The sequence below is a fragment of the Sarcophilus harrisii genome, chromosome 4, assembly GCF_902635505.1.
Source record: "Sarcophilus harrisii chromosome 4, mSarHar1.11, whole genome shotgun sequence".
Taxonomy (NCBI): domain Eukaryota; kingdom Metazoa; phylum Chordata; class Mammalia; order Dasyuromorphia; family Dasyuridae; genus Sarcophilus; species Sarcophilus harrisii.
In genome coordinates this window covers 130,496,989-130,511,370 of record NC_045429.1, presented here as the reverse complement: position 1 = coordinate 130,511,370, position 14,382 = coordinate 130,496,989, and the positions used below count along the sequence as shown (strand labels likewise).

The following is a 14,382-nucleotide window of genomic DNA, read 5'->3' as shown; positions in this document are numbered from 1 at the left end:
ATACAAATAAAAGAATAATATAATTTTATAAATGTCTTTTAAGTTACCAATATGCTGAATTAAAATCATATCCTAAGACATTTTCAAATGTCACATGAAAGATGTAAAATCTAATTACAGGTTGGTATTAACAAAAGAACATTTACATTTAAATTGATAAGAAATGCTAATTTTGAACTCTAATAAAGCAAAATGCTATTCTACCTACAAATTCATTTTTTTGTTATTTTGATATTTCATTATAAATAGCATATTTTAATTTTATGCATCTAAAAACATTGTTCTTAGGAGGGGTCAGATTACCATAGGAGTAGGTGCATGATTACAAGAAAAAATAAAGTTTAGAAATTTCATATTTCAGAAGAGTTTGTTTTAAATCCTCTTTCTGGCTGTATCACTTACTAACAATGTAGCCTTGAGCAAGTCTTTAATATGAAATTAAGTTTTAAAGATAAAAAACCTGTGGGTTTCCCCTCCCCTTAGTATTTAGTTTCTTAAGTGTTTGAATACATTCCTATAAGAGCACATAGGAGAAGGGAAGTAAGATACTGATTATGAGTATGGATTTTTTTCCTCCCAATAACTAGTATGTTGGGCTTCATAAAGTAGTCGTTTAATTTCAGCTCTGGATTTGTTTTTCAGTTGAACTAAAAAGAAAGACTTTGAAACGCCAGGCAGGACTATACTTGTTTCATTACTTAGGTTGACACCAGCTTACTGACAGTACATTTTTAGTTTTAATTTTTATTGTGCAACATAAGTGCTCTTTATTTTATTTTTTATTTTTTTTAGTTTTTTCAAAATGTGTGATGAAAATATTTTAAAACTTTTGGCCTGTGACTTTATGTGGATTTTTTTCTGCTTATGTGTCTTAACAGATATATGCTATTTCTTCATTGCTGAGAACATCAGGAAATAGAACTTTTGACTCTACTTTTTGGTGTATAAAATGGTTGAGACTAGGAATGAAAGAACATTTGAAAACTGCAAATTAACAAATATTTTTGACAAAAATTTTCATTATTCTTTTTTCTTTCTTTCTTAGGCAGGAATGCAAGTTGGGAGATGTTGCTTGCAAAAACTCTGAATCTGATCCAGAGGAGTTCTCAGATGAAACAAATACTGAAAACCTTTATGGTGCCTCTCCTCCCAGCACACCTCGACAGATGAAACGTATGTCAACAAAACACCAGAGGAATAATGTAGGGAGACCTTCTGGCCGCTCCAGTTTAAAAGGTGTGTCTTTTACTTGGAAAGATATATTCAAAAACTATATAGAGCTTACCAATACATAATCTTTAGAAAACATTTATTTGTTGATGCTTTATATAGAACACATAATTCTGTTGTTTCCCTGGCTTTTTCTGTCACCCAGCTAGAAGGTAAAGGGTTTTTATTCGCTTGCATCAAATTGTCATGTTGGTGGGTGTTGGGTTCTTTGAATTCCTTTCCCTGGTATTTATTCTTGTTTTTTCTGGCATGGAAAGAAGGCTTGTAGGATCTCTAATAAGTGTGGCATGGTATTTCCATCTATCCACCCATGGGAAAATTCTAAAACCATTCTTTTGTAACATTTTCTGCCTAAATTCTGCCAACTTAGGACATGGTAGTGTAATTCAGCATACCTCGGATTGTGGAGCTTTCTATTCTTAATTCTAAAGGGTAAATACTGTGTCCTAAAGTAGGTATCCAAATTTCTTATTGTCCATTCATTAGAGGAGTCCAGTCTCTCAGGAACATTATTAAATGTTTATGAAGCATCAGGAAGTGCAAGGCACTGGGGATACAAAGACCAACACTAAAACAATTCATACTCATAAGAAACTTAGATTCTCTTAAAGATGATATATCTACAGCATAAGTACACACAGAATGAATACAGCATCATTAAAAATACAGGGTTCTTAGTGGAAAGGCCACAAGCAATTGATTATACCAGAAGAGGTTTCATGGGGAAGGTGGTGCTTCAGCTGAGCAAATCATAATAAGAAATTGCTTTGAAGGATAAAAAAACCTCTAGGTTTGCCCAGTGCCTTCTAGTATTTGAATTAAGCCATAGAAATAAAGAGGAAAAGGGAAGTAAGACACTTGCAAGCATGTATTCGTTTCTTGAAGGGAGTAAAAGATTTCTAAGGCAGAGTTGAAGAGGGAATACATTTAATGAGTAATCTGTAAACATTTTTCAAGCACCTACTATGTGCCAGGGATAAGAGTAGTGCCAAAGCATAGAGGTAGGTAATGGAATGCCATATTTGGGGACAAAGAGAATTCTAGTTTAGCCAGACAGTAGAGCTTGGTGATTGTTGTTTGTCCTTAGTTCTCAGAGAGGACCGTGATGTCGGGGAGGTGACACCATATGAGTGAGTTGGATTTAAGGGAAGAGGGAGGGTTGTGCAAGATCACCCACCTCACTTTACCCACTGGAGCCATCTGGGTCCAGTAGCCAGATAGAGATCAGAATGGAGATAGCCCTGAATGAAAGAGCCTTTTTAAGCTAAGGTCTCTCACAGCGCAGTTTGACTGAAGCTGTAGCCATCCAGTTATTAAAGCTAGGTAGCAACTGAGAAAAAGAATCTCTTCTTTCACCTAGTCCAAAAAAATCTAAATAAATTAATAAATGAGATTAGAAAGATAGATTGGAACTGCTGCTAAGTCATCATTTCCCACCTGATCTCTAGTCTCTTGAGAGTAGAGGAGAAGGAACTTGGGGCCTTCCACTCATCATGTTCAGTGCATCTGTGTGCCTTTCATCTCATGTTATGTATACTCTGAGAAGAGAGGCTTTCCATCTTGCGGTTCCCATCTCTTGCTTGATCTCCAACCTCCAGTAGGGGTAGGAACCTCTAGAGGGAAGAGGAGAGAAGAAATGAGAGTTCTTCCATCTAACTCTTTGCCTTCCATTTCATGCAGTTTTTGCTTTCTGCCTGATTTTTAGCCTCTGCTAGGAATTGGAGAGAATGCTTTTTCTTATTGATTAAGAAATTCACCTCTGGTCATAGCTTCTGTAAGTCATCATCTAAACCCTCTTCTTCATCTACCACTATCAAATTCCTTATTCTCTCTCTGCTCAACTTGCTCACTTCAAAATCCCAACTACATGCTATGCATTTCTTCAACTATGCCCTTGGAATGCCTGTTCCATAGGCAGCAAACTTGCTCTCATCTTAAATCTCCTTTCCTGCTTCTTCCATCTCTGGCTGCCACTGACACCTGGTTCCTCTGTGATGACACAACCTTCCTGCCTGTCCTTTTTAGCACTGGCTATATTTTCATTCATTCCCCTGAGGTTACTGGGGTTAGGGAGATATAGTGAGAATATTCCTTTTTCTCAATTGCTACTTTCAGGTTTTCCTTCTGTCCCCATTCACTTTGTAACCTCTCCTCTTTTTAGGTCCACGTCTTCCACCCAGTCAAAAGTCTGGTAGCTGTGTCTTACAGACCTTCGGGACACTTCCTTCCTCAGGGGTTTAATACCTGGCTCACAATCTTTTTTCTATATCTCATGCCCTCATAATAACACACCTCCTGTTAGTCCCCAACACCAAATCTCCCAGTTTCTTAACCTGCTCATTCCCCATAACTTAACTATTCCCTTCTGCTTCAGCCTTGCGCAAAGGTCATACCCTTGATCCTGTTATCACACCTATGTCACCTCTCTGTTGAAGAACTCTGAAATAAATTCCATTATATAACACTAATTTATTGGTTTTACATTTCCCTTTGCCTTCTGCCAGACTCTATTTGTAATTTTTTTTTAATTTTTAAAAATTTAATTCAATTTTTAAAAAATTAAAACATTTTATTTACAAAGTGTATGCACGGGTAATTTTTCCAATATTGACTCTTGCAAAATCTTTTGTTCCAAATTTTTCCCCTCCTTCCCCCATCCCTCTCTCCTAGCTGGCAGGTAGTCCAATACATGTTAAATATGTTAAAATGCATGTTAAATCCAATATATGTATACATGTTTATAAAGTTACCTTGTTGCACAAGAAAAATCAGATCAAGAAGGAAGAAAAAGAAAAACTGAAAAAGAAAACAAAATGCAAGCAAACAACAGAGAGAGTGAGAATGCTATGTTCCCATAGATCCTCTTTCTGGGTGTAGATGGCTCTCTTCATTACTGAACAAGTGGAATTGGTTTGAATCATCTCAATGTTGAAGAGAGCCACGTCTGTCAGAATTGATCCTCGTATAGTTTTGTTGCTGTGTATAATGATCTGCTAGTCCTGCTCATTTCGCCCAGTCTCAGTTCATGTAAGTCTTTCCAGGCCTTTCTGAAATCATTCTGTTGATTGTTTCTAACAGAACAATAATATTCCATAACATTCATAGACCATAACTTATTCAGCCATTCTCCAACTGATTCAGTTTCCAGTTTCTTGCCACTAAGAAAAGGGCTGCCCCAAACATTTTTTGCACATGTGGGTCCCTTTCCCTCCTTTAAGATCTCTTTGGGATATAAGCCCAGTAGAAACACTGCTGGATCAAAGGGTATGTACAGTTTGATAACTTTTTGTGCCTAGTTCCAAATTGCTCTCCAGATCTATATGTCATATTTTATCCCTCATTTTTCTTCTAGCCGTCACGCCGGTCTCACCTTTCTTTCTTTCCCTGCTTGACTCATTGGTGAATTGCTCAATTTGACATTGTCCTTTTTCCTCTAAAAGCCCTGGCTCCCTTATGCTATCACCAGTTATGCTGGGCCAGACTGAAGCCTTGAATCACTTCCATCACCAGCTGCCTTCACTCCTACACATGCACTGGTGGAAGTAGGTGGAGAAAGTCATTCCATGGTTCTAACTGGATCTACTACAGATTGATGTTCTACAATCTCAAGTGACCCCTTACTGCTGTTAAGCCGTCCTTCTGTGCCTCCCTCATTAGTTGAGGTTCCTATTCTCTATAGCCACTCTTCCAAACCTTTTCATCCCTCCTCAGACACCTATAGATTATCAGTTTTACTTGCAACATTTCTGGAACCTACCCCTTCCTTTCTGACATTGTTACTACTGTGGTGCAGACCCTCACTGCCTCACATTGGGGCTACTGCAAAAGCCAGTTGGTCGGTCTGTTTGCTGCAAGTCTTTCTGCTTCAATCCATCCTCCATTTAGCCATGAAAGTGATTTTCCTAATGTGTTGGTCCATACCCCTACGGCTGTCATCACCAGTATCAAAGACAAGTCCTTGTGTGGTAGTCGGGGTACAAGCCACTCTTCCCCTTTCCAGTCTTAGACTTTAAACTACCACCCTTGAGCTTCTCCCTCCCCCCCAACTTTTTATCCAGTGACACTGGCTTCCTAGAAGTTCCTTAGATAAGATACTGTCTTTTGGCTTCATTCTTCTCTGGCTATTCCTCCATTCCTCAAATGCCTCTTCCTTTTCATTTCTGACTACTTTGTTGCCTAGTTTTCATCAAGTACTGAAAACTCATGCTACATTTTTCAGTTGTCTATCAAAGTACCAAATACAATCTCATCTTTTATAAGAGGGCTTTCCCCACTTCTTAATTCTTGGGGCTTTCTGCTTTTAATTACTTCTCAAACTTGTATCTTGTTTGTATATATTTGTTGTCTCCCCCATTAGATTATGAATTTCTGGAGGGCATGGACCCTTTTTTGCTTTTCTTTATATCCCTTAGTGCTTAGGGCACTGCCTGACACATGGTAAATACTTTATAAAAGCTTATTGACTAATAGCATTTGAAAGGCTTTACAACATGAAAAGAAGCTTATTTTTTTTTCTTAGAGGCAATATAGAATTTTATGGAGTAGGGGATTGATATATTCAGATCTGAACTTGAGGATAGATTGGAGTGGGGAGACATGTTACTAATTAGGAGGGCTTTGGCAGTAGTTGGCAATGGAACAAGTGAAGCCCTGAACAAAAGAAGTGGTATTTATGAGAAGCAAAAAGGAATCATATATGAGAGTAGTGGTGAATATAGGAACATCAAGATTTTGCAACTCATTGGGTCTGTGGTGAGAGGGAAAATGTGGACCTGAAGAGAAATGGGTTTGGGGGGAAAGAGAGGTTTTTTTTTTTTCCCTTCCTTTTTTTTTAACCAATAAGTTATATTTTTGTTCATTTTTGAGAGAATTCAGATTGTATAGGTGACAGGCAAAAACTCTTAAATACATAAAGATATACATTTCCAGCTTTGTAAGGCTTGTAATCATAATAATAATGAAAAAAGTTCTATTTTACATGTATTGAAGTTGAAATGTTCGTGGGAAATACACTTAAAATTTCTATTAGGAAGTTTCCTCTAGGTTCTTGTGTCTCTGGAATCTAAGTGATTATTTCCTGTTTTGTTTTTCTTTTTTGGTTTGATTTCTAAAGCCTACTCCTTTATGATCTTGCTCTAGGATAGGTATTTCCTCCTAGAGTATGTGGTTCTGTCATGTGGCAGGGGAGGTGTGTTGATTCTGTATAGTCTTCAGTCACTATCCCAGGGACAACCTTGCTTCAGTAGATGAGGGTTAGGGTTTTTTTTGTTTTTTTTTTTTTTTTGTTTAATTGCATAAATTTGTTCTCTGAAGGGTCAATCTAAGGTCAGTAGAAAAGCACATTTAAATTCAATATAAAGAAAACCTTAATAACTAATATAATCATTTTCTCCTTCGCCCTTATTCCAAATGAAGAGACCATCTATAATCAGTGCCTTCATTTCCTTTGCTCACTCTCTTCTTGCTCTTCAATTTGGCTTCTTATTTTATCATTCAAGTTATTATTTTCGGTTGTCAAATGGCCTCATCCAGATTCTTACTAGCTGTGTGATCCTGGGCAAGTCACTTAACAGAGTCTGTTTGCTTTCATTTTCTCAACTCTACAGTGGAGATTACAATAAGAATGATCCCACAGAGTAGTTGTGAAAGATCACATGAAATATTTGGGTTTTTGTTTGTTTGTTTGTTTGTTTGGGGGGGGGGGGACTGTTTAATATAGTGTCAGGCACAAGTGGGTGCTATATTCACTTTCCCCCTCCATCTTCCTAGTCACCCTAGTTAGAAATCTAGATGTCATCCTTCACTTTTCATTCTTAACCCCTTTATTAATGTGTGTTTTTAAAGTGTCTACTATGTGCCAAGGACTGACACTGCTTGTCATTCTTTTTCTGATTAACACTTAAAAATATAATTGTTAATATTTTTTGTTGTATGTCACCTAAATTTTTCAGTGTACCTTTTCCCCTCTCAGAGAGACATCCCTCATGAAAAATTTTTTAGAAAAGAGATAGTTTGGTAGCTTATGGAGGAACAGTTGGAAAGAGGATAGGCTTAAAGTAGTGACACAAATTAGTAAACATTGCAGAAGTCTTGTCAAGAAGTGATTAGATCTTTAGCCGTATAAGTAGAGAGAAAGGAAAGATGTGAGAGACTATACGAGTAGAATCAGTAAGCATTAATAATTGTTTTAGATGTGTTGGGAAAAATTAGGGTTTCAGTTATAAATTTGATGAAAGTGATGAAAGATAGTGGTGTCCTTGACAAAAATAGGGATGTCAGGAAAAGAGGTGAATGGGGAAGTCACTTTTAGTTATGTTTAGTTTGAAATGTCTATGTGGACTCCAGGTATAAATGTCTAGTAGATAGCTAAATGGTGACACAGCACTAGAGTCCAGGAGAGAAGAGAGAGGTGCTGAACATATAGATTTAGGAGGCAGTCATTTGCATAGAAATGATAATTAAGTTATGGGATATGATGAGAGCACTAACAAAGTGTAGCATGTCTGGTTGTGGGGAGAAGGAGAGAGAAAAAGAGAAAAATAATTGAGATTGACAATTTATGAAGTGTTTTCAATAAGACTCCCTTTCCTTTCTTCCTGTCTCCCAGTCTCTACCTATTGAAGTGGAGAGTCCTTTATCTAAAGTCCAACTCAAGATCTTCCTTTGCCATAAAGCATTTTCCTGATCCACTCTCCTTCCCATAGCAGAAAATGATTGTTCCTTTTCATTCTCACACTACTTGACATTTCTCAAACTCCCTTGTATCAGAGTTATTTCTGTTTATCTATCCTTCTCTTGAATTGTAAACCAGTGAGAATGGATTCTAGGAAATCCTTTTGTAACTTTAGCTTAGTGGTGCCATGTTGTATGTAGGTGCTTGGTAAATATTAATATGAGTTGAATCAAATGAAATTCTTCCAAAAATTCCAAGAAACTCAGTATCTTTGGGACAGCATTTCAATTACTCAGCCAGCAATTTGTTTATTAAGATCTTGATAGGTTCTAAGAACCATGCTAAGTTTTGGGGACCCAAAAGTGAAGATAGTTCCTGTCCTCTATGATCTTACATTCTAATGGGTTTGATCTATTGTACATATACAAGATACAAAGAAATTTTAGAGGAAAAAGCAATGGCTTTAGGGAGGTTGATTATCAAGATATGAATTAGTTGATACATTTAGGCAGTAAGAACCTCAAAGGAGAAGAAGTTTAATGAGTGATGGAGGAGTAGAAGGGGGAGCAAGGAGTATTTTGTCTCCACTATTGGGACCAAAGAGTCTTTTCATATGAGAAAAAGTAAAACTGGTATCAAGAAGGATGGTGAGTGATAAAAGAATGATCAGAAGTCCAGTTCTCTGTGACTGCCAGAAGATGAACAGTGTAGAAGAGAAGGAAGTTGAAAATAAAAGGAAGTTTTAGTTACAGAATGGGAGTTTCAGAGGGCACAAGGGGGGGAGGCATGAGTGTGTGATAATTGGTGAATTAGGATGGAATTAGATAAAGAGACAGTAGGTAATAGGCATTTGAAGGAGGTTTTGCTTATTGACATTGGAATGTAGCTAGGATTGGGAGAATAAGAGGACCCCTGCTAACCACTGTGAATGAATTCCAGTAGGAGTTTCAGTAAATGGTGAGTGCTGAGCTGGCAGAAAAGCAAATGATTAGAAAGTTTTTGTTCTGTTGGTGGCACTGTTTGGAGATAGGCAAATTGGTACTGCTGTCATTAGGGCTTCTGGAAGCTGGCTTTTTTCTGGATCCTGTTGTTTGGAAACCCAGCTACAAATCAGGCTATCCTGTAACCCATATCTCAGGGGACTCTGAAAGCAAGCACAAGTAGAGTCTATGTTGGTGTCATGTCCTGGGGCTCCCAGAAGAAAACTTAATCTAGAAGGCAAGTGAAGTAAAGTTGGATTCTGTCTTTACAGTGATGTCATAAAGATGAAATGAAGGAGACCTTTCTAGTTCATACCCTGTCTTTGCTACCTAAAATCTGTTTATATTTGGGCTAATTAACTTTATATTTCAAATTACTAATCTATAGAATACAGGAATTGATGATCGGACTAGATGAATTCTAAGAACTCTTCTAACTCTGTGATCCTGTAGAAACTTTAATACTCTAAGATTTCTTATTTTATCAAATGTTCGTAGTCACCCCAATAATGAAAATCCTATAGCCTCGTTACATTAGTAGATAAATTCCGGGAGGCCACAACTCATGAAACTATCACCTCTTTTTTCAACCTCTTGGAGATGAACCTTTCCAAACTTAGGAAATCAAGACAATCTTTATGTTCTGATTTTAAAAATAAGAATAGAACTTCAGTGGAGGAAAATATATTTAACTGTTGAGAACTTCATGGCCAAAATAAAATGATGAAAAGAGAATGATGAAAGAGCAAACTGAATATCCAAATCCAATTTCCATATGTGGAAGTTTCTTTCCTAATTGTGGCAAAACCTGCTGATCCCAGTTTGACCTCAACCATTTAAAACTTGTAAGTCATGGAAAATCCTTCTCATTTGTGAGGGATTACTCAGTCATCATTTGTAACTGAATAAAATGTTGGCAAGTCAGAACTGCCTGAAAAGCTGTCCTTCCTTTAGTGTACAATCAGAAAAGTTGACATGTTTTAAGGACTATAGGAAATTCTTTTAGAGTTGATTGTTTTCATAGTTTTGAAATGGGTATTATGAGAAGAATAGATTTTTCCTCCTGGGCTAAAATAGTATTCAAAATGAGCCAGCTACTTATTGGTTTTTTTTTTTTGTTTGTTTGTTTTTTTTTTTTTTTTTTTTTAAAGAAATTTTTTGTAGGAAAAACTCAATTAAATGGAAAATCTTGATAAATGGCTTTTATCATAATTACTTCTATTCCCATGATCTTTACCTTTATATTACTCCTGCCTTTAATCTTCTGTTATTCATTACTAATTGACTGCCAGGATCCAGAACTTTGAAATTGGTCTCTTAGGTAATAATATTGTCTTCCTGTCTCCCACTGCATCATTTTTTCTAAATCTACTTATTCTTTATTTCTAATTATTTATTGCTTGTTGTTTTTTTAGTCCACCATTTACCTTATTTTCCTCTTTCTAATCATTTCAGTTTCATATTCTCTTGCATTCTAATGTCACTTACCTTATGCTTTGCCTCTCCAAATCCCAATCCTGAGTAAATCTAAGATCTGCCGTTCTTTTACTCTTATTCTAGTACTGTTAAAGGAAGTCAGACAGGTATAATGAATGATCTATAACCTATTTTTACTAGCTAATCAGTGGAGTCCACACTGAACATGTCAGTCTTCCTCTGATTGACATTTCATCACCTGAATTTTCCCTTGAAATACTTTCTTTCCCAAAGAATCGTCATTTATATAAAGACTTTTTTTTTAATGAGAAAAAAGAAGGGGAAAGGGGGAAAAAAGTCTATAAAACTAAGCAGTGTGTTTTTAAAATGTAATATTAAATGTAGAGTTCTGCACTTGGGAACACTCTCTCCATCCCCACTCTCCTTCAAAGCCAGTGGAAGTGGTCTTTTCAAATGACAAATTGGACTCAAATTTTTTCTTTGTAATCAGTACATGCTATCAGGATAGTTGACATAATTGAATTAAAAGTAGGAAGCATTAAGAAAGATGAATAGGGAAGTAATATCCCTTTTCATGCTTAAAAGTTCCAAAGACAACAAAATAGTAACAATATGAAATATATATTAAATAAATGCCATAGTAACTAAGTTGAAGATTTAATGGTGTCAAATTCAAATTGAAATGGAGGCCACTAATCCATACATAAATATTCTTTCAGGTTTCATATTGAGCAAATTTTAAAGTGTAGTGTTATATGTATATGTGTATATATGTTTAGATATATGTATATGATTCATTGTATTTTTATTTATTATTTATTAAATATTAAAATATTTATTATATTTTATTAAATCTTTCCCAATTATATTTTAATCTGATTAGACTACCTTTAGTAGCATTAATGTTTGACATCTCTGATTTAGGCAGTGTAACCTTAATAGAAAATTTCACTATTCTACAAATAGAACTGGACAAGCCAGGAAAAAAAAAAGAAAAAAGTTGCAGATAAAATAGAATGCTGAAAAAGCTAAATTTGAGACCTGTAGTTAAAATTGAATAGGGATAAAAATGTTATTGATTTATGTCTAAGCATTCTTGGCACATATAAAAATTGATCACTTTGTAATAAAGAATTTAAAAATAAGTACAATATTTTATGGATAAGAATGCTGTAAGAGTAATGATTAAGGTATTAGAAGATGTAGATTTAAATGGAGATTAAAAATTAATTCATTAAATAAAAATAATGCAAAGACAAAATGATAAAAATAATAAAAAAAATTTTGACAGTAGTAATGTATATATGTTATCACGAAGTCAATAAAATTGACAGGCCTTGGTAACAGTTTGGATATGAAAGTAGAAAGAGGAGGAGTTGAATATATTTGTTGTGATCCTGAGTGACTAAGAGGATAGTAGGGACATTTAGAAGTAGGGAGAATTTAAAGGGAAAGATGAGTTTAGTTTTGTATGAGTTTGAGATGTCTATCTGATATGAGTATGGACGTCAGGCAGGAGGTTAGACTGAGTAAGTAGATCTGAGAATTTATCTGCCTACAAATGACAATTGAAACCATGGGAGCTCATAAAATCGAGTAGAGGGAGAAGAGAAGAGGGTCCAGGACAGAACCCTAGAGGACACACATCTTTAACTGTCCTATGTGGTAAAGAGCTGGTAGCCTGGGTAAAGGTATGGAGTTGGTAGATGTTAGTAGTCTAGTTAGCCTGGAATGTAGAATGTGTAAGGGGGAGTGATATATAATTGACTTGAAAGATTTATATTTGTATCTGCTATAGTGTCATGCTTATACTAAGCCTTCAGACATTTGTGGAATGAATACATGAATTAATAAATACAGGCTAACAGTTTTTGTTTTGTGAAATTAGCTGGCTCCCGTGGGAATCAGTTCTGTTACTGTGGCTTACTAGCATAGTATTCTAATGTTCAGGTAAAGGTCCGTTTTTACTTTTTCCTTCAATATAGGAGGGAAGAAGGCAAATCAGACTTGGGTAGATATCAAGATAAAATTTAATAATGTAACTATTATTGCTGTCATGATGACACAATTATTATCAATGAAACAGCCATGTAATGAGATGCTATATTATCTGTGATATTCAGAATACTTATGTATTTTGTGTACTTAGGGAAATTTTTGTTTTTGAGAAATTTGGCTATCAAAAGAAGTAACATTATAAAATATCACTATTTGATTTCAATATTCTATTTTGCCAGATCACATTGCAGAATTTCTTATGCTACTCTGTAGGACCTCAGAAATTAAGACTCAAGAATCTAGTATTTACGTTTGGTAATCCAGTGATCACAATTCTTTTTAAAAACAAAATCCCAAGGCAAATTATCAAAGCCCTTTTTCCTCCCCATGTAAACTCCCTTCGTGTTGCTTTATCTCTCAGGTTCCTTTCTAGGTTCCTTACTTGCTACTTCTCAGTGCCCCGGTTGTCAGCCTCTGCTACTTTGCGGATAGTGCCTGAGGCCATTTCCAGTAACCAGTTAGAAATGAGAGCAGGGTAGGGGCAGAGCCAAGCAACTCCTTACTGATTTAGCTTGATTGTTTCATGATAGAATACAGTACCACAAAGGTTCCTTCCTTACCTGGCAAGGAAGCAGATTTATCAAGCTACATGAGGCCAACTTGTTTCTGGTACAAAACTGAACAGGTATCTTGGGTGCTTAGTTGGATTAAGTGGACTTCAGAATGGACTTCCAATAGCTCCCTCAATGGATAGGTAAGTACCATTGAATGTTACAAATTTTCTCTTCTCTACTGTTTTGTTTCATATATAAGCTACTTTATATTCTGCCTTATAGATATTTCAAAGGAAAAAAGTGAATACTGTTATTTCTCCTAGATTGGTTTGGCTGATATTCTGTTAAATATTTGTTCTGAGACTTCTGTATTTAAAGATATTTCATCTTATGCTAAAAATTGAATGACAAAAAGTTTCTCAACAATTTTTCTCTTGCATATTGTACTGTATATTACCATTTATTTTCATGAATATACTATTTAATAAGCAGTCACTTAGATCTTTTAAGGATTTGAAAATCTTTGTCTACTTCATTTGAACTATTCTTTCTATGTTATATATTTAGGGATTTTAGATAAAAAGTACTAGTATCACCTAGTATTTTAGATCCAAGTTGGAAAGGTTATGAGATACCAATGTCCTCTTTTGGTACTTTGTAACTGAGGCATTGGAGCCCAGGGAGATTGAAAAATGGTCACTGCCTTGGCCCCTTACAGTTGTTTTTGGCAGGTATATTAAATGAGGAGAAAATCACAGGCCCTGGCAAGTCTTACTACACTTCAAGTCTTTGAGAATACCTAGTGACAAATTGTCTCACTGTTGTCATGGTTGTAACCTGGCTGAAATGAACAAGACCAACAATGGTTTTGAGTCAGAACACTTTATGTTTATGATTTCTTAATTGGTGTATGTATTGTGTATGTGTTATGAAATATATCATTGAACCCACGCTAAAATAGCCTTAGAGTGTGTTTTTTTTTTAAAGGTGGGTATGGTAAAAGAATAATTTTTAGTAAATACTTTGGCCTTTCAACAATGCATTTTTTAAAACAGGTTTTAGAGGACTTTATTATTTTACCCAAGTAGGACTTTTTAAAGTGATACTTTGTTCATTTTCAATAAATTCTTTTTTGTTTGTTTCATGATTTGCTATTCCTGTACAAGTAATAAAATGTGCAAATATTTCAATATTAAATAATATTAAAAAGACAGTATTATAGTTACTGGAAAAAGCATTGGGAGTCAGGGGACTGGTATTCTAGTAAGTAGGTTACTCACTGATATATTGAGCAAGTCATTTAATGATTCCATGTCTCAATTTCTTTCTTGACAAATAGGAATAATAATAACTTGCTTCTCTTCAACTTAAAGAATGTTACAGGGAGGAAATTAAAAATATACTTTGACATAACAAATTGATATTTTAATGTAGGACATTATTTTATTTTTTCATCTTAGGATATTATTCTGGAAATTTTAATCACCTGTTATTGAGTAATACATATTTC

General features: G+C 35.3%; 1 protein-coding gene across 8 annotated transcripts in view; it reads left to right on the top strand.

Moving 5' to 3' along the window:
* MAP3K4 (mitogen-activated protein kinase kinase kinase 4) overlaps positions 1-14,382 on the top strand; it is a 124,289-nt gene that overhangs the window by 38,478 nt on the left and 71,429 nt on the right. For all 8 annotated transcript variants that reach the window (XM_031937527.1, XM_031937524.1, XM_031937523.1 and 5 more), the window contains exon 2: positions 1,046-1,236. In XM_031937527.1, coding sequence (XP_031793387.1) covers positions 1,046-1,236 — 191 coding nt within the window. The remainder of the gene's footprint in view (positions 1-1,045; positions 1,237-14,382) is intronic.